The 24,873-nt window shown below is 45.1% G+C and overlaps 1 protein-coding gene across 1 annotated transcript in view; it reads right to left on the bottom strand.

Moving 5' to 3' along the window:
• Positions 1-550: 550 nt before the first annotated feature.
• Positions 551-24,873, bottom strand: part of PTGIS (prostaglandin I2 synthase) — a 52,952-nt gene continuing 28,629 nt past the window's right edge. Inside the window, exons 4-10 of the mRNA XM_083446972.1 lie at positions 22,715-22,858; positions 20,554-20,708; positions 18,185-18,366; positions 14,023-14,191; positions 8,717-8,898; positions 4,678-4,829; positions 551-873 (exon numbers count right to left, since the gene is read on the bottom strand). Of these exons, the coding sequence (XP_083303098.1) occupies positions 726-873; positions 4,678-4,829; positions 8,717-8,898; positions 14,023-14,191; positions 18,185-18,366; positions 20,554-20,708; positions 22,715-22,858 (1,132 nt within the window). The 3' untranslated portion in view covers positions 551-725. The remainder of the gene's footprint in view (positions 874-4,677; positions 4,830-8,716; positions 8,899-14,022; positions 14,192-18,184; positions 18,367-20,553; positions 20,709-22,714; positions 22,859-24,873) is intronic.

The raw sequence follows: 24,873 nt of genomic DNA, 5'->3' as shown, positions 1-24,873 counted from the left end.
GTGGGGCCGATGGTCTTCTTGTGCCTGTCACATGGGAGTCACTTCAAAAGGTTCCACATGGCATCTGCAATTTTCCACCAGTTTTTTAATATATATACAACATATTGGCCTGCAATGGTGTGGTGAAACTCCTCCAGACATTCTTTTGTTGTCATGCATCCGTGGTGATGGTATCGGGGCAGTTATACATGCTCCCACTTTTGATAGTTTGCGCATGGAAATGTTTTGGGGAAACATACTGCTTTGCTTGTAATAGGTACAAGCCCTGTAGTTTCCTGATGAAATCCTGTAACTTTTTATACCTTAAATGCTGTCAAGGTTGTTGGGGTTTTTTAAATGTTCCACTTTTGTTGCAGTATACCGTAGTTTAAGAGTGCGCCCCCAGATGGAATTGGGGCAGCATCACAAAATAAGAAAGGAGAATGATGTATGGATTGGTCCGGTATAAGCTCACCATTGTTATTGAGTCAATGACATGTTGCAGAAAACACCTGTCTGAAGGGGCCCCAATAGCCATCCGGTGAGCTTTTGCAAATGAACAGCTTGCAGATGCCACAGAGAACAATTTATTATGCCCTCTTTGTAGCTATAACATATAAATATACCTTAGCAACCCATGTCATGTCAAAATAAATTTCAACTGAAACCAGTGAGCAGCTGTTTTCTTGTAGAACATGAAGAGATATCCAGAGGAGCTTGACAATAAGGGGAAGAAATATACAATTTTACTGAGCTTTCAGTTTATATCGAATGATGACATCTTTCTCTGGCTGCAACATTCCAAAGCCATATCTTTCCTTGTCGAAGGCTGGGATTGCTGCTTTGGGATCTTTCAGCTCCAAATCAAAATAGCTTAAGAGGAGGAAAACACACCTGAAATGAGAAAAATAACCTGGTCAGTAGGGCCAAAGACAGGGATGTGACGACATGTGGCCCTGGGCCTGATTTCATGCATCCTTACAAAAGCATTTGGTGAGCTATCAGTTAGACCTCTGGCAAGATCAATCTATCCCCCAGCTGCCACCCACCACGCCAAGAAGCCTCTTGGGTAGGGAGGGAGAGAAAGATGGAAGTAGTGGCCTCCAAGATCTTGGCTCTGTACTCTGTAAAATAGGTAGTATGAATATAAACCAGGAGAGCAATACTTTAAACAGAGCATTCCAACAATTCCAATTTTGTAAGATGAACAGATTTCTGTATACATACAGCATGAAGAAAGTTCTGTTTTATCCAGTAGCTATTAACTGTAATTGAAACTACAATTTAAGAGTATAGTCTAGAGGAGCTTACTCCTGAATAAGTGTGCAAAGGCTGCAGCCATACAAATTAATCTTGTAGGAATGTCTACTCAGAAATAGCTTCCCCTGTGTTCAATGGGCCTCACTCCCAGATTGTTGTTTAGTCGTTTAGTCGTGTCTGACTCTTCGTGACCCCATGGACCAGAGCACGCCAGGCACTCCTGTCGTCCACTGCCTCCCGCAGTTTGGTCAGACTCATGCTGGTAGCTTTGAAAACACTGTCCAACCATCTCGTCCTCTGTCGTCCCCTTCTCCTTGTGCCCTCCATCTTTCCCAACATCAGGGTCTTTTCCAGGGAATCTTCTCTTCTCATGAGGTGGCCAAAGTATTGGAGCCTCAGCTTCACGATCTGTCCTTCCAGTGAGCACTTAGGGCTGATTTCCTTAAAAACTGAGAGGTTTGATCTTCTTGCAGTCCATGGGACTCTCAAGAGTCCCCTCCAGAACCATAATTCAAAAGCATCAATTCTTCGGCGACCAGCCTTCTTTATGGTCCAGCTCTCACTTCCATACATCACTACTGGGAAAACCATAGCTAAGTGTGCATAAAACAGTGTGATAAGCTTGTATGATTTTCTTTTAATGGAATCAAAGCTGCCGCCTTCAATGGCTTAGCAATGCTACCTAACATTTCTTTCTGTGGAAAAATAAATGGATGGTTTAGATAAACTTGAAAATCTTGTGACCTGCTCATTTTAAATTATTCAAGACAGATGGGGGCGGCATCTGGTCACACCTAGGGCTCCTCCAAATGACATATTAGTTGAGCATTCATCCTGATTTGCACCAAAGCTTAAGAGGAAGTTAAATCATATCCAGTCTTTATTGAGCATTCATTCTTATTTGAGATAATGAGCGCTGATAATGAGCATTGAACCTGCATTCATCCAGATTTGCCTTCAGGGTGTTCATACATCTTCCTGCTAATAACATGCCCATCCCATACTTTTCAGTGCAATTCCCTGTCACTTTCCACACTGATTCTTTTTTTAAAGCGGATTTGTGGCACTAGGGCAACTTTAACTGTGTAAACCTGCATCTCCTGGGATGTGCTTGAATCCCTACTGCAAAATACTGACAGTCTGGAAGCACTGAGATTGTAGCAAATAGAAGGCTCACAGAATTAACAACAACAACAACAATAACAACAACAACAACAACAGCAACAACAACAACGATATATTATTTATACCCCGCCCAACTGGCTGCATTTCCTCAGCCACTCATTAAAAGCTTCCCTAAACAGGGCTGCCTTCAGATGTCTTCTAAAAGTCAGATAGTTGTTTATTTCCTTGACATCTGATGGGAGGGTGTTCCACAGGGCAGGCGCCACTACCAAGAAGGCCCTCTGCCTGGTTCCCTGTAACTTCACTTTTCGCAGTGAGGGAACTGCCAGAAGGCCTTTGGAGCTGGACCTCAGTGTCCGGGCTGAACGATGGGGGTGGAGATGCTCCTTCAGGTATACTGGGCCGAGGCTGTTTAGGACTTTAAAGGTCAGCACCAACACTTTGAATTGTGTTCAGAAATGTACTGGGAGCCAATGTAGGTCTTACATTGCTTTCTATCAATTTGTGCACACTGTGGTCTAAACCACTGAGCCTAGGGCTTGCCGATCAGAAGGTCGGCGGTTCAAATCCACGCAATGGTGTGAGCTCCTGTTGCTCGGTTCCTGCTCCTGCCAGCCTAGCAGTTTGAAAGCACGTCAAAGTGCAAGTAGATAAATAGGTACCGCTCTGGCGGGAAGGTAAACGGTGTTTCCGTGCGCTGCTCTGGTTTGCCAGAAGCGGCTTAGTCATGCTGGCCACATGACCCAGAAGCTGTACACCGGCTCCCTTGGCCAATAAAGCGAGATGAGCGCCGCAACCCCAGAGTCATCCATGACTGGACCTAATGGTCAGGGGTCCCTTTACCTTTACCTTTACCTTTTAACTGTGCAGCATTGTGGCCATGAGCTGAAAGGTGGCACATCACATTTGATCACTGCCTTGAACTCCCTGGAACCTCTGCACCCCCTGCAACTGTGCAGTGCTGGATGACCAGGCAGCTTCCATTTAAATTTCCCACAATGCCCCTTGAGCAGTGCTAGCTTGGAATCAAGGTGAGAAATATCAGGTACCTGGCACCAATGTAGGAGCAATATCACTAGACACACCTGCCAGAGGGGTCCACCTGGGCAGGAGGAGGAGCTATACCAAGTATATTCAAGCTGGAGCCAGCCCCACAGGTTACTGAGTAGCACTGTACACGCACTGTACACACAGCCATTTGCCTAGATCAGGGGTAGTCAACCTTTTTATACCTAATGCATCTTTTTTGATGGCAAAATTTCCTTACTGCCCACCAGTGCTCAATGGAAAGACGATTCAGCTTGTGCCTTAGAACCCCCTACCTCCCACTTAGAATCCTGAAACGCCCACTAGTGGGCGGTAGGGACCAGGCTGACAACCCCTGGGCTAGACAGTTGCAGGTGTCAACCTGCTAACTCAGGAAAAAAAAAAATTAAGCATGCTTTAAGTATCTGATTGGAAATGCAGGACAGCAAAGGAGTGGGAAGTTTGTCTTCTGTGCCTGACAGAACTCCGATGGCTTTTCTCTATATTGATGGAACGTTTTCGCTGCTATTTTATTGGGTTTATTTTATAGGCTATTGTACCGCTTTTATTGCAATACGTTGTTAGTTTTTTCCTGATTTCATGCCATGCTTTATGCTTTTGAAATTCGGTAAGTCACTTGGAGAGTCCTTATGTGTCAAGCAGCTCATAAATTGAATTAATAACAATGTAAGTTGTTCCTCTGAACTATGCATATGGCTGGGAGGACGGCTGGGAGCAGGCTCTGCCCCCCCCCCATGTGTTGGTTGCGTATCTCCCTGCAATATGCCTACATGCACAGGGCTCCTTCCATGTGACTGGGAATCCTGTATGAGATAGGAAGCTGCCATATTGGTCCATCTCAATACTGTCTACACCAGCCTTCACCAACCTGGAGCCCTCCAAATGTTGGGCCCCAGTCTCCATCAGCCCCAGCCAGCATAACCAATTGCCAGCAATGATGGAACTTGTAGTCCAACTTGGGGGCACCAGGTCAAGGACCAGGCAAGTCTACACCAACTAACTTTCCAGCGTTTCAGACAGACCAGGGATATGGAACCTGTGGTTCTTCAGATGTTGATGGACTCTAACTCTCACTGGTCCCCAGCCATCATGGCCAGTGCTTGGCTGCAATGTGACTTACTAGGGAGTAATCCCTATCAACCACTTTGGGACTTACTTCTGAGTAAACGCCATCCTGTCATTTTTTGTTACAAGCCACCGCTAGCTTCTTACGATCGAAATTATTGCGAGAGGCGGTCATTATATCAGCATGAAAAATTCACTCACTGTTTGATGCTATTGACTGCAAGGAACTTTCCGATACAGACATTTATTCCTGCTCCCCATGGCATGGAGTAATACTTGAGGCTTTTCCCTCCTTTATAGAAATCTGTTTTTTCTGTGCCGTCCGAATTAAGGAATCGGTCATATCTGAATTTCTGAAAAAAAGAAGAGGTTCAAAGTGAGGAAATGTTTCTTGTAGGAAACATCAAAAATGCAGAGCGCAAGGATTTTGAGTCATGGGCAGGAATCTGTCTGGAAGAGATATAGATAGAGATGATAGAGATAGAGATAGAGATAGGTATAGGTACAGATATATAGCAACAATAATAAAAGAATAAAAGTTCCTGTGACAAGGCAATTGTTTACATGACCATCCTTGGTTTGTAGACTAGAGATAGCCTATGTGGTGTTCTTCAGATGTCATTGGACTACAACTCCCATAATCCCTTGCTGGCTGGGGCTGATGTCCAGCAACATCTGGAAAATATCATATTGGCTACTCCTGTTGCACCCTTTTCAGTCACAAGATACAAGAGGAAACTTAGAGTGGCAACACAGGGGAAAATCCTCAGTAAGCTCTCCTCCACAAACTCTGTTAAAATTAATGGGGGTTTCCTTGGGGCAGATGGAAGTAAATGCATCTTTGATGCATTGCTTTCTTCTAGCCAGTTGTCTGCCTGAGGCCCATTCTATGACAAAGGAGGAAGAGCATTTAGAATTGGCTGTTGGATGTATTGATGCTCAGTCTAAGTCTCTTTGGCTGTCCTTGGGAGTGGAATGGGGAAAATGGAACAACAATTCAAAGCCAGAACCTCCTCTACACCCTTCCAGTCAGCCCACAGCACCAGTCTCCTGTCTCATGGCTACAGCACCACTTTGGCATTGCTTTAGGCATTTAGGACCATTTCCTTCTCCTCTACAGAATTCACATCTGGATCCTTTAGCAGGGGATGGAAGTGCCTAGGGAGCTGAAAGATGTTTGCTCTCACATCATAGATGCCTGGAAGCTTAATGTGGCAAAAGTGGAACATTTAATTGCAATTAAGGTTAACAACCTTACTTTTTTCTAAGCTTACTCAGAGCGTCTCTGCTTGCTCCAAATTAAATCTGTCATGTAAGGCATTGATGAGCATTTTGAGAAATACTTTAAAACATGCTGTTGGGTTTTTTGTTTTTGTTTTTGGATCCTGAAATAGAACACAGGAATTTACTTGCTAATTGAGAGGCAGGTGAGCCTCGTGCAACCTTACAAACAATAATTTAATGAGACTTGAGTTACAATAATATCAGCATCGTTTCTGCCATAATGGTCCCTGGGAGGCTGTTCATAAGAGGAAGCAATCCCAGTTTGATTCTTTGTTAACAAAGAGAAAATTAACGTGGTGCTGGTGTGAGGGAGGTAGGAAGACAGAGAAGGAGAAACTCATTGATATATTAAAGAAGTGCCTTAGGTTGTCACAGCAACAGTCAAAAAGGAATTCCACTTATCAATTCTGGTCTGCACTTAGCATTCTTTACATCAGTGGTTCCTGAACTTTGCCCCCCACCCCACTGACCATTTGAAAATTACTGATGGTCTTCGCAGACCATTAATGATTTTTCTACCTGTTGCAGCCAGCGTAATTGTAAAATAAGCAATAAAAATACAATTAAAATTGGTATGAATATATAATTCAGATATGCCATCTTGTAGACCACTGGTGGTCCAGGAACAACAGTTTGGGAACTCCTGGATTACATCATTCTATTTTTACATCCAGAGAGTTATTATTTTTACTCCTGGAATTGGTCCTGAGAGCCAATTTTTGAGGGACACGTATTACCTGAGCAGGTTCACAGGTGACTGTAAAACCAACAGATGCTGCGTGTGCGAATGAGCCACTTCGGCTCTAACATCACAGATGGAAATTCTGTCATCACCCAACGCCATCTTTTCCCCCAATCAAATCAATTCACCCATTCAGCAGCCAGTCACCAAAGACAGAATAATCAGGTGTAGGAAAACCACGGGGTGTCCATATGTTTATGTGAACCAGAAGCTCTTTGTGATTTGGATACAAGAAATCATGGCTTGTTGGCATATTGAATATCCAACTTGCAATGGCTGTGTAGATCCATTAAGATTTCTATCGCAAGAGTAATTCCGGGAGCTCTACCAAGGGTGGAACAGGTGAGCCAGATCAGTGTTGACAGTAACAGCTCAGGCACTTACGGATGGAGGATTTCGCCATTTCCAGCCAAACTAATACAGTGTATGCGACATCCACAAACCATGAGGACTTTTGCCCCCTCTCTGTTGCTCTCCACTATTTCACATGGCAGGCTGGGAGATAAGTGAGATCAGTATGTCCAAATGATGAATTGCAAAAGGACAGTCTGTTTTTCCATGTCTGCCTTGGCACTCCTGTCAAGCAACACATTTCATATAGAATGTGCTTAAGGACATAAGAAGTGCCCTGCTAGATCATATCCAAGACCCTTGTAGTCTAGCATCCATTTTCCTTATAACGGCCAGCTAGATGCCCTGGGAAACCCTCAAGAAGGACATGAGGGTAATTCTCCTCTTGTTGTTCCCCAGCAACTGATATTCAGAGGCATCCACTGGTAGCATGATCTTCCATCAATTTGCCTCCCTTTCCCCCCAGTTGCCTTTTAAAATAACCGAAATTGGTGGCAATCTCCACGTCCTGTTGAAGTGAATTCCATAAGCAAACATGACTTAAGCTGCAGAGGTCAGCAAACTTTTTCAGCTGGGGGCCGGTCCACTGTCCCTCAGACCTTGTGGGGGGCCGGACTATATTTTGAAGGGAAAAAATGAACGAATTCCTATGCCCCACAAATAACCCAGAGATGCATCTTAAATAAAAGCACACATTCTACTCATGGAAAAACATGTTGATTCCCGAACCGTCTGTGGGCTGGATTGAGAAGGCCATTGGGCTGGATGCAGCCCCCGGGCCTTAGTTGGCCTACCCACCTAATGGCTTAAGGTCATTAGGTGCAGGGTGCAGCATTACTTCTGGTTCAGCTAGTCTTTGGTGGGGCAAAAAGTCTGCTGAGCATCCAAACTGCCTTTCCTGATCACTGGAAATTGTACCTCCCTCCCCTTTGAGATGTCAACAAGCGCTTTCAAACCTATCTCTCTAGCTTTAAGGGCTAAAACTTGTTTCTTTTAGAAGAAAATGGAAATCATCGAGAAACTGGTAGCAGTACCAGTTTGTACGCTAGCATGGCGTTAAGAATCCTGAAACACGTGCAATCCTCCCCAGAAAGCTAGGTTGTTTTTAGGCATGGGATTGTGACTCTGTCAATATTGTGTTGTTTCGACATGTTGGCATGGGTTTTATGCCCATGTCAGGCTGCAAGAGAAATGAGAGTAAACAAGGAGATGGAGCAATCCCCCGCTGAGGAAGGATTGCAAGGTTGCAGCATTCGGGACTTTTTAGTTTAGAGAAAAGGCAATTAAGAGGAGACGTGATGCAGGTGGTCAAAACTATGCAAGGCATGGGGAAAGTAGAGAGAGAAAATATTTCCTCCCTCTGTCATAATGCCAGATCTTGGGGTTCATCCAAGAAAGCTGATAGATTCCCTTGTTCACACAGTAGGCAGCTAAACTGTGCCTTTCACTCCCTCAAGATAGAATGAAGACCACCATATTGGATGGCTTTGAAAGAGGATTAGGCAGAATCATGGATGTTAAGGCTTTCAGTGGTGACTAGCCATGAAGTTTCTGTTCTACCTTCATCATCATTGGAGGCAGTGTGCCTCTGAATACCAGTTACTGGGAATCACCAGTGGCGAGGGTGATGCTGTGCTCGGGTCCTGGCTTCCCACAGGCAACTGGTGAGCCAGTGTAAGAAGAGGTTTGATGGATTAGATGGGCCATTGGCCAGAGCCAGCAGGATCTTCTTGTGGTCTTAAAGATGCTGAGCATGGCATTGTCACAATACTCAACCCAGAGGGTTTAAATAAGCCACGCAGTAAAAGGAATCTGTGGAGGAAACTGTCAGGAGGAACATGATTCAGAACAGTGCAGCTTTACCTCTGGCTCCTCATAAATTTCAGGGTCCATTTGAGGGCTTATAAATGGAAAGAGGCAAAGCCTATCTCCTTTTCTCAGGCTGTACTCTCTGCCGTCTGCCAGTCTCAGGAGCATGTCTTGAAGGACCTCTCTGGTGATGAAAGGAGCTGCTGTCAAACGTAGCATTTCATTCAATGCGCTGTCTGTACAAACGGGAGAAGCAAAGGGGGGAAATTACTGCGTCCAATAAACATGCAAAGGAGCAAAGGTAGGAGCAGCTGCCTTTATCTCTGTGTGCCAAGGAGATGGCTCACTTTTCTAACACTGCAAATTCACTTAAGAAAATTCCACCATGAGATATCCCTTAGGAAATGCAAGATTGCCTACGCTTTCCTGAAAAACTGGACTGGCAGCAAAGGCAAAGCGATAAGGAGTCTAGCCCAGTGAAAAAGGAAGAGGCTTGCAGCTGTAGCTCAATGGTACAGAACATGCTTTGCATGCAGAAAATATTGGGTTCAATCCTGGGCATTTCCTGGTGGGGCTGGGAGAAAGACCCTCTGTGTAAAATCTGGGATAGCCACTGTCAGTCAGTGTATTACTGAGCTAGATGGAGGAAGGGTCTTGACTTAGTATAAAGCAACCTCCTCTGTTCCTTAGGTAAAGGTAAAGGGACCCCTGACCATTAGGTCCAGTCGTGGCCGACTCTGGGGTTGCAGCGCTCATCTCGCTTTATTGGCCAAGGGAGCTGGCGTACAGCTTCCGGGCCATGTGGCCAGCATGACTAAGCTGCTTCTGGCGAACCAGAGCAGCACACAGAAACGCCGTTTACCTTCCCGCCGGAGCGGTACCTATTTATCTACTTGCACTTTGACGTGCTTTCGAACTGCTTGGTTGGCAGGAGCAGGGACCGAGCAATCCCGTTGCGGGGATTCGAACTGCTGACCTTCTGATCGGCAAGTCCTAGGTTCTGTGGTTTAACCCATAGTGCCACCCATGTCCCTTAGATTCCTTCTATTAAAGGTAAAGGTAAAGGTACCCCTGCCCGTACGGGCCAGTCGTGTCTGACTCTAGGGTTGTGCGCCCATCTCACTTAAGAGGCCGGGGGCCAGCGCTGTCCAGAGACACTTCCGGGTCACGTGGCCAGCGTGACGAAGCTGCTCTGGCAAGCCAGCACCAGTGCAGCGCACGGAATGACGTTTACCTTCCCGCTAGAAAGCGGTACCTATTTATCTACTTGCACTTAAGGGTGCTTTCAAACTGCTAGGTGGGCAAGAGCTGGGAACGCAGACAGGAGCTCACCCCGCCGTGGGGATTCGAACCGCCGACCATGCGATCGGCAAGCCCTAGGAGCTGAGGATTTACCCACAGCGCCACCCGCGTCCCAGATTCCTTCTAGTACATTTGCCTTATTTCTTAGATTCCTTCTATTACATTTGCCAGTCCGTTAGATTCCTTCTATTTGCAATTCCTTACATTTGCCAGAGGCACGTCACGGTTCCACCAAGGTTTCCTGCTGCAAATACATTAAGTGCAAACAGCAGGTGTGTGCTGTTCCCCTCCATTTCTTTATAAAACCACCATCCCATTCCTTACAGTTTATAGCATAACAGTACATTTCCACATTTTAGTACGTTATACAAAATAACATAAACAGCCTAATTTTTATTGTTTGATTGAAAGATATTCTGTTTCACGGCATTAGATTTCTAGTGTTCTACCCTTAAATCCATCTTAATGGCTGAAAATGGTATATGTATATATTTAAAAAAATAATAATTAATACTGGTAATGCACATATATTGTACTATACTTATCGCACAGCACTATGACCATTCATACCTCATACCTACATCTCAAAGACTTAAGAACTCCCTCCAATTATTTAAGAACACAGATTTATGTTCTTTAACAGTGTGGGAGGCCAGTATGGGGTCACTGTCAGAAAGTAAAGACTGGAGCCACGTGACTCAGGTTTTAATTCTCTACTCAGCCATGGAATTTGCTGGGTGACCTATCTCACATGGATGTTGTGAAGATAAAATGAAAGTGGGGAAAACAATCCATATCTCTTTGAGCTCCCTGTGGAACCAGAATTTAGAGGCAGTTTTGAAAAACTACCGTATTTTTCGCTCTATAACACGCACCAGACCATAATACGCACGTAGTTTTTAGAGAAGGAAAACAAGAAAAAAAATATTCTAAACGAAATAGTGGATATATGATTTTTGTGGATCATGCTGTGGCCACAGACATGTGATCTGACAGTGAGTTTGGAGTAGCCCAATGCAAAATTCCTGAGGATCCATGTGGATCCATGCTTTGTAACCACGGAGGAGGGAAGGAAGGGAAACCATGGATCCTCTGCTCACGACTGCAGCAGATCCGCCCCCGCCACCTGCAGGCATTCGCTCCATAACACGCACAGATATTTCCCCTTACTTTCTAGGAGGAAAAAAGTGAGTGTTATGGTGCAAAAAATACGGTAGTTTATAGTAAGATTAAAAAGTTCCTGAACTAGACCGCTACAATTTCTACCTGTGAAAGAATGGAATTACCCTTTATAAATGAATGAATGAATGAATGAATGAATGAATATCAAATCCTGTACATAGAAAACTTCATGGCAGGGTGAAAGTCAGGCTAGGATTCCCCCCCCCCCCCCCAATAAACTACGTACTTTTCTGTGGGCAGATCCGCACCATACATTCCAAGGCTATTCAACACACATTTAAAGCAAGTGGCTTCCCCCCAAACAGCAACAACAACTGGGAATACTGGGAGCTGTAGTTTGTACATGGAATATGCTTTAAGTGTATAGTGTGGATCTGCTGATTTTTTGGAGCTGCTGCTGCTTCTTTTTTTGCCATGGGACAAGTACTTCCAAGCAGTTGTGCTTAGTACTTAGAGTCTTATCCTCCTTGAGCATTCTTGGTTCGAACAGGTTTATTGCCCATCTTCCCTAGCAGCTGAAAAAGGTCCTTACACGGCATATGCTGATCTTTAGCAGGAAGAATGGTGTGAAAATGTGTCACTGCCGGGACAAATCAACCCTGTTTTAATAGCAGTTTTGAACAGAGTTAATGAACATTCCTCTTTAAGGAAACATGGTCGGTGACAAAGGCACTATGTTGCAAATGTAGGAGTTGCAGTGCTTGGAACAAGATGTAGTGACTTAAAATACTCCTTGTGCCTAAGGAGTAATCTAATGAAAGGACATGGTGGTCTAGGGCTACCTTGTTGTCTTTTAGATTTCTCAGTTCTGATCGCAATGTTGGCAACGCTGCACCACTGTTTCTCCACATTCGGAAGGGAAGAGATGACTAAACTAGGAATTTTAAAGTCCACCATCAGTTGGAAATGCTGTGTAAATTAATACCTTAATGATCTGAGTGTTCCTCCAAAAGCCAACAAGGAAATTTGGGCATTCCTCCATTGCTCAATGAGATGAAATGTAGGTGGAGGGATTTTGTGATAGCTTGGGAGGCCATGCAAAATATGACAAAGACTGTTGCCCATTCAAAGGGAGGACAGGAGGCATGGCTGCTGCTCTAATTGGATTGATGACATCATCACGTAGCCAGCCCTTATTGGTTATGCGGCACTGTGATATCACGCTGGCTTTGTGCTCCTTGACTGGCTGGACCAGGCAGCCAAAAAGAATAAGGATTTTCAAAATGGTGGCGAAGCAGCTACACAGAGGTACAGTGAACCAATCTGAAAAGGTACAGATATGGGAGGGGGTGGTGTAGAATGTGACCTTTGTATGCCAGAAATATTCACCCATGAACATTAGGCACAACTTTACTTCTCTTGAGAGATGCAAATAAATTTGATGTTGAATCGGACGCTTGTGCAGTGATTATATAAGAGCATGTTGGAGTCCTACATTTGGCAGATGCTAATGAGGAAGTATTTCTCTTCCCTTTATGACTACACATTAAGAGTAACCACACATTCACATAAATCTTGCAGGGGAGGCTCAGCAGCAATTTAGATGTGCATTCCAGAGAAATTTAGGGGGCAATGAGAGAGAGAGAGAGTGAGAGTGAGTGAAAGAGGTATTAAGTGACTGCCAACTTATTGCTCTTCAGATATTGATCGAGGCTTCTCCAAATATGAGTCTTCCTCAGGGACCCTGCACTTCCCAAATGTGCCTGAGGCCCAGTAATTAATAACACTCCATGGATCGCCCTGCATAGGGAGGTTTGATCTTTGACTCTATCCCTGAAGTAGTCTCAGGCTCCTCCAATGAGGAACTCCACCAACTCGTCATGGACCAAAAGTCCTCCAATCTTTTGGATGAGAAGATAGAAATCGTACCAGGAGAATGCCAGGGTTCTCAAACCAGGGTTCTGCCCAAGCACTGAAGAGGGCACCACCATGACTTAGGACCTCAGTTGGTTATGTGAGCACTGTTGAAGTAATTCATGGGTGCCTAGGACCTGTCCAAGGTCCTGTAAAGTTTAATGGTAACACCAGCTTCTGTTGGTCTCCCATTCAAAACCTGTCCTTCCAAGTCTTGCTCAGCTCCCTGTAGGTTCCCAGCATGACTGAAACAGGACACATGTAATAGAATACTTGAGCTGGTGCCATCATATAAGAGTTATGTACCATTTCCTGCAGATATTAGGCTGCTTCAGTTGTTCTCTTCTCAGGCGATTATGGTTGTCTGAGGGGCAGATGCTTTCATTGCCCCCACCATTATGCCCCCCCATGACCACATGTTGAGGCGAAAGGTCTGAAGCAGGGATCCAGCTTTAAGTATGTAGGCCCTGCCCCAATGATGATTGCCTTACTCTTCCTAATGACAGGGCTGGCTCTGCACAGATTCAGAAAGACTGAGTAACTGGGCAGCACATGGAGACAGCTATAACCATGATAGGGGTATCTGGAAACAGTGCAACTCAGACCACAGAAATGTAGGAACAGTAGAGAATCTGGTGGTGAAGGGAAATATGTGAAGGGAAATTGGATGTCAAAGAGGCACATGGAATGGGTGCAGGGACTTCAGGAGCCAGTGGTACTGCTGTGAGCTAGTGTGGTCTAGTGGTTAGGGTGTTGGCTAGGACCTGGGAGACCAGAGTTCAAATCCACACTTCTCTATGAAACTCACTGGGTGACCCAGACACCATTTGCCAGCCTAACCTACCTCACAGGATTGTTGAGGCAAAAAAATAGGGATGGGGATAACCATATATGCTACCTTGCTCTCTGGAGCAAAGGCAGGATATACATGTAATAATAAATAACATGTTTGTTTTTTTAAAAAAAGTTTCATGGAAGGTATCAAATTGCCTGAAGCTGGCTCCAAATGTGAGATTACTAACCAAAAATGGGTGTGCAGTCTAAAATCTCTTGGCTGATTCCATGCATTTGTCCAATTTTTTGTCTTCTGCTTCGAAAGATTCCTTCCATTTCACCTTGAACTGCTGCCATGGCTGAAGGGTATTTTAGAAGAAACAGGAGAAGCCAGAAAACTGCAGGCCCTGCATTACTCTAAAAATAAACACAACAACAAGATTGTCAACAACAACAACAACAAAACAACAACTCATGAATCAATAAAGCATCTACTACAACAACATAAGGAAACAAAACACAAGTCACTGTAAATATCATTTTCATTTGTAAAGAACACCAATTGCATCCATAACATGAAAGTAAATTAACAAGAGGATAGTTCTTGAAGGATTGCCCTGAAAGGCTGATAAATACCTTTCAAGCGCTTGTGCATTATTAATGGTAGTATTCCCAGACCTAATCGGCTCCTTCAGAAACTCGAAGCATCTGACAATTCTTTTATCAGGAAGACAATAAGAGGAGGAGCCTGGACAAGCCCTGTGAATTTAGGCATATACAGTGGTACCTCAGGTTAAGAACTTAATTCATTCTGGAGGTCTGTTCTTAACCTGAAACTGTTCTTAACCTGAAGCACCACATTAGCTAATGAGGCCTCCTGCTGCCGCGCCGCCGCCAAAGCGTATGTAACCTGAGGTACCACTGTAATTGAATCAAAGCCGGAAGCAGAACATGAAGGCTTGTACCCATGTCATACTTAGAGCAGACCTGTTGAAATCAATGGGCACCAGTTGCAGGGCAAGCTCAACCTGATTGACTATGTTGGAGAGAGTTTGGATGGAGTGTGTGTGTGGGGGGGTAACTTTGCATCTTAATCTACCTCCCTTACATTACATATGCAAATTATGTAAGTTTTCCTCAGGGTTTCGGTGCGCCAGAGCTCATGCACCCGAACCAAGCATGGTTGAATACGTGGAGATAATGGTAACAGAAATTACGACATAAATTCAGCCATAGCAGACAGCATGGTGAATAATGTAGTATTTGGTGGAAACCAAAGTGCTGCAGAATGGAAGCAGAACAGATTGTGATGAGTATAGAAATCACTGCCTTCTCACATCCCTTACCAGAGATGCAACGCGAGACCTTTTGCGTGCATGGTGTGTGTCCTTTTACTGAGCCACAGAACATCCCTTTCTCTCTACACAATTCCTACATCTCACTTCTAGTTCAAAAACAAGGCTTCTAGCAATCTGAACTACAGGAACGATCTGGAAAAGAATGGGTATACTGCTCTCTAAAGGCTGAACAAAGCAAAAGGTAGTAAAAAAAGGAAAAAGTGAGATATTTGCTCCCCCCCCCAATTTTTCCTAAACCTCACAGCTTTTGCTCTAGTCTTGTGCTTTGTTTAGACCTAGCTTATGAAGTTGGCTTGTATTGATACACATCATTAAGCTTGCTGCAGCCAATGGCCATATGGAGAAAAAGTGCCAGGAAAGTTGAACGCAAAAGGTGCCAGCTTCAATTCCAGGCAGTGGCAAAGCTACCTGCTCCAGCACTGGGGGTGGTGTACATCTGGGGGCATGGCTGGCGAACGTCCCAGGGAGCGTGGCACGCATCAGGGTGTGTGTGCAGCAAGCAGTGTGCATCCCGGGGCATGCACAGCAAGCAGTGCAAGTCCTGGGGGTGTACAGCAAGCGGCGAGAGTCCCAGGGGGTGAGGGCGGCTGCGATGTCATCCCCCCCCCCCAGATGGCACCTGGGGCGTACCACCCCCCTCACCCCCATGGCCTGTTTACAATGTTAAGCCCCCTTCCTAAATGTGTTGAACCTGGAGCAAGAGTTTGACCATCAGTGCTAAATGGACAGCTGAGAACTCAAGCCCTCTTTGGACGTGCATTTCCTCCATGTAACTGGAATCATGCAAGGGACAGTTTCAGCTCCGCTCGAGTTTTTAGCATCTAGCTTGAACATGCCCCCTCCACCATGTTCTCATCATAGCCCTCCACATGTCTGGGGCTGAATTTCTGTAGCAGGGAGCCTGCTGTACACATGCACTGTACAATCTAGAACCCTGGTCTTCCAGGCTTTCAAAATGTGTGGGGAGCTGACACAAGTAGAGAAGGCTGCTTGCCAAAGAAGTTCAGTTCCCAAGCCATGGAAAGGAGGGCAACCAAAGTGGTCAAAGGCCTGGAAACGATGCCTTATGAGGAACGGCTAAGGGAGCTGGGCATGTTTAGCCTGGAGAAGAGGAGGTTAAGGGGTGATATGATAGCCATGTTCAAATATAGAAAAGGATGTCACATAGAGGAGGGAGAAAGGTTGTTTTCTGCTGCTCCAGAGAAGCGGACACGGAGCAATGGATCCAAACTACAAGAAAGAAGATTCCACCTAAACATTAGGAAGAACTTCCTGACAGTAAGAGCTGTTCGACAGTGGAATTTGCTGCCAAGGAGTGTGGTGGAGTCTCCTTCTTTGGAGGTCTTTAAGCAGAGGCTTGACAACCAAATGTCAGGAGTGCTCTGATGGTGTTTCCTGCTTGGCAGGGGGTTGGACTCGATGGCCCTTGTGGTCTCTTCCAACTCTTATGATTCTATTCTATGATTCTATGAAAGTTACCGATCTGAGAGTTCAAGAGGTGACATAAAAGGATGGAGCTGGTGAGCTCATCTCCATTCTCCTCCATGCACTATCCTAATCATGTAGCAGGTGAACTTTTGAAGAGGGTTTCAGAGTTTCCTAATTATAAAAACAGGTTGTCTTTGCATAGGGAAGTTTTCCACTTGCCCCTTTGCACCCAGGATGGCAAATCTATTTCAGAATCTGGAAAATACACTCCGTGGAAAATCAAGGGTAAAAAAAATATCCGGCGGACCAAGCTTTGTGTACTTTTCCTCTGTTTTTCTTTTTAAAATTGTGATGATTAAGTGAAATGCAATATAGCACCATCGCTGATAGCAAGTGCATCTACAGTACATTAAACCTAACAGAGAAGAGCGCAGGGCATACATAATTCATGCTGTTTTTGGAGAGGAGGATGCAAGTTTATTCCGCACAACTTTTCAAGGAGGGCGACTGCTCTTTTAATTAAAGTGCAGGCATTTAAAGGAGGGGACAAAGTGCACAAGGTTTTTAATCATTCATGTTGCAAGCAAATGTGTTTATTCGTGCTTCTCGGGGTGGTGGTGGAATAAAGTTTCTTCCGCCTCCTTGGAGACTGCATTCCAGAAAATTCCTGTCATCTCCTAGGGAAGCTGTAGGGAAACTGTAGAGTGCAATGTCATTTGGGGCAGATGCACTAATGCGTGTGGAATGTGTGTGTGTACAGGGGGCGGGGTTTGCAGGTGGAAGAAGCAGAAAAGCAAGCTGCATGCAGTGGTTTTCAGAGTGTGCTCAAAAAGGTTCCTCTGGAAACTGATTAGGGGCTCCTGAATACAAAGTTCTTCTGCCACTACTGATACTCCCCTAGTAGTAAACTGTTTTATACCAAGTCAGGCTTTAGCCCATATAGGTAATAGAATCATAGAGTTGGAAGGGACTCTGAGGATCATTTAGTCCAAACCCCTGCAATGCAGGAATATGCAGCTTTTCCATATGGGGCTCAAACCTGCAACCTTGGCGTTATCAGCAAGATGCTCTAACCAGCTGAGCTATCCAGTTGGTCAGTACAGTGGTACCTCTGGATGCAAATGGGATCCGTTCTGGAGCCCTGTTCACATCCTGAAGTGAACGCAACCCGCATCTGCGCGGGTCGTGATTCACCGCGTCTGTGCATGCGTGTGACGTCATTTTGAGTGTCTGCTCATGCGCAAGTGGCGAAACCCGGAAGTAACACATTCCGTTACTTCTGGGTCGCCACGGAGCGTAACCTGAAAACGCTCAATCTGAAGCTACTTTAACCTGAGGTATGACTGTATTATTATTATTTAAAAATATTTTTTATTAATTTTCTTTTCTCAAAACAAATATCCAATATCATTGCTAAACATACATTTCCCAATTTCCCCCCTCCCTGTTGACTTCCCTCAGCTACCATTTCTGGATTATTACATCAAATGATACATTCTGCTGTTTATATACAATGTTATGTATATAATATTGCGTGGAAGTTTGGAAGTGGAGAGTCATGCCTATCGTTTAAACTCCAAAATAAAAGTGTCGATTGAGGAAGTGGGATGGTGGAATTTCATACCTGAGTGCTCCAGAGCTGCAACAGCATTGCTCTTGTCTGCATATTTTCATCTACTCCAAGGTCCACCAAGTGCTGTTTGTAGCTGTCCAGCCAAACACTTCGGTTAGCTCGGCAATCCAGTCTCTTCACAGACAGTAACTTCCAGAGCTGCTTCCTAAGGCTGTTGATTTCCTTCTTTTCCACTGCACATAGAAAAGCCAGTGGCATCAATAGGAATGTTGTATTATTGTGATTGCACTAATATACCTCCTCCCACAAGAGGTCAGAACAGCACATATGGGGCCGTCTCATTTTATCCGGGCAACAACCCTGTGAGATTATTTTAGATTGCCTTAGATTATTGCATTATATGCATTAATTCCAATTTTAATTGTTAGCCGTCTTGAGGGTCCTTGTTAAGAATGAAAGGTGGGAGACAAATGATTTCATAAATCAGCAGGTATACTGAATGTTTCTCCAATGCCACCATTCATAGCTGAGCAAGAATTTGAATCCAGGAGAACTCTAAGCCGTTCCCTAGGATTGCAGAGATAAAGGGAAGCACACTCTGGTCTTTGTCAGTGAGCAGAGGCTGAAACCTTTGCCTCCCAGGAGGTGTATAAGGGCATGGTAAGGACTAGTCGTGCCCCATCAACCAGCTAGAGGAGGAGGAACTGTTCTTCCCTCCCCATTCCCCTTTCCTTTTGAATCATGTCTACTAGATTGTAAGTCTGTAGAAAAGGACTGTCTTATCTTTTGATATGTGTACAGCACTAAGAGCAGAATCCTAACCCCATGATAAGCACTATTGGGAGAGAGGGGTTAGGATTAGGTGGTGGTCCTTCTGCTGGGCTATGCCAGTGGTGGAACTCTGCTGCCATGGAGGTTTCCACTGTTTGAGTAGTAGTCCTCATAGTTTTCCACTATTCTGCAAGTATCATTCTAATGGGTAACCCATGGGTAGGCAAACTAAGGCCCAGGGGCTGAATCCGGCCCAATTGCCCGCTCAATCCGGCCCATGGACAGTCTGGGAATCAGCATGTTTCTACATGAGTAGAATGTGTCATTTTATTTACAATGCATCTCTGGGTTATTTGTGGGGCCTGCCTGGTGTTTTTACATGAGTAGAATATGTGCTTTTATTTAAAATGCATCTCTGGGTTATTTGTGGGGCATAGGAATTCGTACATTCCCCCTCCCTGCAAAAATATAGTCCGGCCCCCCACAAAGTCTGAGGGACAGTGGACCCGCTCCCTGCTGGAAAAGTTTGCTGACCCCTGGGGTAACCAGATCTATCTATTCCTTAAAAGACAAGCAAACCACAACTCCCTGCAATGCAAAAGAACCTGAAAGGTTGCACAATAGCACCATCTACTGCTCATAATAGCTTCTGTACATTAATTAGTCTAGTCCTTCTCGGAAGCTACATTTCTGTTACTGTCAGATTACATTTATGTAGCAATGTTATGGGCTCATTTTTTGAAACTGGGAACATCTGGTTAGTTGAGCAGCAGCTGCCACCACCAAAACTCTGAAGACATGAGAATGAAACTTGAGGAACAGGGGCTAGCCCAAAATGCTCCCAGGGTAGAGTTGGCTCTGGCAGCGATAGAAAAGGAGTGTGATGGAAGCTCTGCTGGTTTAGCAAAAGAGCTCAACAGTGATGGGCCACCAGATCTAGACGATGGTGCAGACTTGTGTTCTTTTGGTCCAGCATGCAAGACAAAACAAAGGGGTGGAAATTGCAAGGAGGCAGACTTGGGCTTAACATGAAGAGAAAGCTCCTAATAACAAGAGCTTCTCGACAGTATAGAAGGCTTCCCTGGGAGGTGGTGGACTTGCCTTCACTAGGTGAACTAAGAGGCCCATCAGGCCCATCTGCAGAGGATTCTGTTATTGCAAAATTCCTGCACAAAGCAGGGAGGTTGGAGTAGATTGCTTTCAAATTACCTTCCGGTTCTGAAATCCTATGGCTATCCAAGATCCGTTAGAGATCTGTGTGCTCGTGTGAGTGTGTGCATGCACACACATAGGCATATACATTTATGTAAATACACATAACTTAATTTTAAAATGCAAAAAATAAATTTACATGAATAAAGGTGTGTTGGGGGATAGGGCAGAGCCGACCCTAACATTAGGCAGATTGAGGCAGCCACCTCAAGCAGCAAATGCTGGGGTGGGGCAGCCTCCTACAATTCTCCAGAGTCCCATGAGCTCTCCCCAAGTCTGGTGCCTCAAGCAGTTAGCTCTGCCTACAAAGGCTGAGAGATGAATTTCCAGGTTTGGTGATGGAGTGTGGTTGTTTTGGGAGGCCAAGCCACACACCACTTCCAATTTACCAAGGACCAGCGTTTGGGGGATGATTGTTCTTGACCAGTCACACCAACCTGCACTCAAGATGGAGCGAGCAGCTTTCATCAAAAGACGGTCCAGTTTATAAAACTCAGTGTATATTTCCATGGAGAAGGCCAGGTCTTTAGCTTGATTCCTGCTGTCCTCATAATCTTTGCCTTCATTGCCATACAGTGTCAGGAACCCAGCTCTGGCAAGTGGGGATAGAAACAATAAAAATCCTCTTTAAAATACTTTTTATTTTCTTGCAATATAACTATCACAGTCATCTAGATTACATATTAATTACAATGACTTTCAGTACCATTTATATGGAAATGGTGTCATCTCTACCTCTCTATTCAAACCCTTTCATCCTCAACTCATTATGCGTGCCTTTTGAAAATTCATATCTATATTAAATATCTATCTGCTTTTCTGCTATTCTTCTTGCTTGACTCATGCTCAGTATATCCAAAACTGAGTTTTATCTCTTCCATCCCTTTTTTCCTCATAATCAGTCTTCTCATCTATTGACAACAGTGGCGTAGCGTGGGTTGTCAGCACCCGGGGCAAGGCAAGTAATTTGCGCCCCCCGCTGCCCTGTCCCTCCCCCAGATAGTCCCTCGCTCTCTCTCCGCACCGCACCACACGCCTGGCACCCCCCCTCCACAGTGGGCAGCGACCCGGCGGCTCGGATCGGATTCGCACAGCCAGCACTGCAGTGAGAGAGAGTGAGTGAGCCAGGTAGGGGCAGAGAGCTGCGAGTGCGAGCGCCCCCCCCCCCAGATGTTGTGCCCGGTGCGGCCGGCCCCCCCTGCACCCCCACGCTACACCACTGATTGACAATATCACCATCTATGGTGTGTACTATGTGTACAATGACTGCGTACACATTGCTGTTTGCTCAGGCTCCAGTGAGTACACACAACATCAGCCACAATCCTCTTGCTTCTGGAGAAATGCTGTTCTCTGGCGCATCTTCCCTCAAACCAGCTTCCATCTGTTTTGAAAACAGTGTCCCACAATGTGGAAGCAGAAGTCCTTTCCACAAGTGCAAAGTCACCTTGGGTTACAACTCTTGATAACTTTTGTGAAAAAGGGAGGGCCAGCAGTCTTTAGAGCAGAATGGGGAAGCTGTGGTCCTCCAGACGCTATCAGACTCTTATTCCCATTCATCTCAGCCACCATGGCCAATGTTGTGACATCATTCAAAAAATGGCTGGTAGGCCACAAGTTTCCCATCTGTGCTTTAAACTCTCCCCAGCAGGCTGGATTCTGAACTGAAAATGTTCCACTGTGTGATCCTGGCTAGATACATACCAGATCCCCAGTGGGCCTAAAGGTCTATTTGATATTTAAATTGTGTTTTCTTTCTCATCAAAAGTGGTGTTCAATATGTATTCTTCTCCATGATTGTGGAAGGATAGACCAGGAAATCAACTTTCCCAATTTCATTCATACCGTTGCAGATTTCACTAAAGAATTAAGACCAAGCTTCCTTTCTTGGACAGACCCATGTTTCGGGGCCTTTGGGCAAGATGCTCTCTGTGGGCTCACCTCTTCTTCATTGCTGTCTCCCTGGCCTATTTGCTTGCCCCTCACCCTATGGGCTGGTCCAGTTTGCAGACTCACTCGGAGGGAGAGGACAAGGTCCGATGGATGCTGCTGTTCCTTCTCTCCCTTCCTGTTGCTGTTCATTTTCCTTGTGAGGAATGGCAAACAGGTAGCAAGAGCAAGGAGGAAGAAAAGCAGAAGGTTGGCAATGGGTCCCTTGCTGAGTTAGGAGCCCCAGCTGGTACCCAGTGATGCCACTGGGTATCTGATGTAGGAACCACCTGATCCCTTATATCCCTGCCAAGTCACTACTGGTGGTCGCCCATGGTTCAGATGCATGGCTTGTATCCAGAAGGAGCCATTGGGTTGGTATTGCGAGCCCAGTTTTATGAGATGCCTTTCCAGTTGAGATAGACAGCTCTCTCCCCACCTGTTGAACTTCCAGCACCCACTGAATCCTTTTTTTATTCCAGCAGGCAGCTTAACTAAATTCTGACTTTATAATGTTAACTGATTATACTGAGTTTCTTGTGCATCACTTAGAGATGATGGCAACTAAGCGGTTATATAAACTGTCTGAATAAATATATACTGGCCCTGAGCAGACCTCACCGCCACCTTCCTGTATCAGAGGAAAGGGCTTCGGCATGCTGTGCTCACCTGAACATTGTACTGTAGCAGAGGTGAAACAGACCTTCCTCTTCCCACTGCTGGCTGGCTCTACTTGGGTCAGAAAGCAGAATGGTTCGTAAGTTGAAGAACATCGCCTTTGTTAGGGTGGGGAGATTCTTGTTCTGCAGAGTCCTGGGGAAGGAAAAGTGGGACAAAACAAACCTCTTTAGAAGAATAAAAGCAAGAGCTTATTAAAGGTGTAGTTTAACCATTCATAAGACATAAGTTCCTTTTCTTTTGTTACAGGCCCTGTTACAAAGTGTAGAATTTAAATCAGGGACAGTAGCAATTAAAATAACAGTAAGAGGCAATTTTTAGAATGTTTCAGTCATGAACAATGCAATCCCATTGAAAACTGCAACATGTGACATTGGCTTTCTTATCTGCTGCGTACACACTGTGAGTTCTTGAAGGACTGAACTCACAAAACTACTGTTAATGGTGAAAGAATCAGTGTTAGGAGTCTCCCTTGGCTGTAGTCATTTTTCCTAAATACAGTAACTTAAAGCTCCCCACCACCCCATCTGGAGGAGAAGCTGTCACGGTGCCAATTAAGGGGCTCTCATCATATTTCTCAGCAGGAAGCAATACAAAGAGCAGGACTTGCAAACAGGAGTCTTTAAATTAAAGGCATGATCATCCACAGTTGCTTTGCCTGAGCTGCAGTCCCATTCGACTACAGCAGCTAAAAATGCCCACAACTGAGATCTAAAAAATACGGGAGGACAACACAGAAAATACTGGACTGCAGCAATTTAACAGCGGCATCATCTGGACTCTCCATAAAAAGCATACAACCAAAGGGTGGCAATTCAAGAGAAAAGGGCTAATGGAAAATGTTATGTACTGAGTTGAATAGGATCCAAAATGCAGCAGTCTGATTGGTCCTAGAACAATAGGATTCAGAATGCAGCAGTCTGATTGGTCCTAGAACAATAGGCTCCAGGATGCAGCAGTCTGATTGGTCCACAGGAGCCACCCAATCCAGCTCCAGGTGGAAGTGAATCTGCAACCTGATTGGCCTACAGAAGAATCCCAGAATTAGCCAATCACATGGGGCCCATTGTGCAAATAATGTATATAAAGCAGACATTCTGGGGGAACTTCCATTCCTCCTCACCACTATGAGCTGAATAAAGAGCATGAAATCCACGCTCGACTCTGAGTATATTTCAGAGAAGCAAGCATAGATAGTGGTTTGGATGAACTCAGAGGTCCTAAGTGAGCCAGCAAGCTTCCCTAAAATACGTCTATGTACCATTACCAATCTTTCCCTGCAACAACTGCTGGAGAGGACAGGTGTACTTCAGGGTGCATTCTTAGTTCATTAATGGCAGCCAATTTGCCACGTGCCCTTTTTTGTACTGAACATGAAGCCTAGAATTTATTTCTGATGTTCACGCTTCAGATGCACTGCATATACAGGCAGGCCCCACCTGGGCCATAAATTGAAAGCAGGATCAAACCACTTTCAACAGTCCAAAGGATCCTGGGAACTTCAGTCTCTTACGGGTGCTGAGAATAAGTTAGGAGACACCTGCCCCCCTCACAGAGCAACAGTTTTCAGAGTGGTCTAACCATCCCTCTTTGCAGGGAGCTCTGGAGATTGTAGCTCTTGGGCTTGTTTTTGTTAGAACAAGTGTAAAGGAACTAGCAGAATATAACATGCTGAGGGAATAAGGCCTTGCGAAGAGACAGAGAAAGGCCCCCACATAACAAGACCCAAAGCTGACAGTGTGGCCAACATTACTGTATGGTTTGGTGCCCTTCTAAGCAGCCACTATCTTCTATTTACATATCTGTCACATTTGCATCTCATCTTTCCTCCAAAGAGGTCAGGAGGCATTTGTCTCCATTTTATGCTCACAATAACCCTGCGATGTAGGTTAGGAAGGGAGACGATGTCTGGCCCTTAAATTCCGCAGCAAGGTTCACTACTGAACTGAGACATGAACTCTCCTCATTCTGCTGCATACACCATGCAGCCTTCATTACCCAAAGCTACATTGACTGCTTCTTTGAGAACCATTCTGTTACTGAACACCTCAGAGGACTAAATGACTCTGTTTTTCTTGGCCCGCTCACTGGGAAACTTCCACAAGTAAAGCTTTCACAAGGAACTTGCATCCAGCAGAGCCACTCCTTGT

Source organism: Podarcis tiliguerta (genome assembly GCF_965153285.1).
Source record: "Podarcis tiliguerta genome assembly, chromosome: 6".
Taxonomy (NCBI): Eukaryota; Metazoa; Chordata; class Lepidosauria; order Squamata; family Lacertidae; genus Podarcis; species Podarcis tiliguerta.
This window is presented reverse-complemented; position numbering and strand designations above follow the sequence as displayed.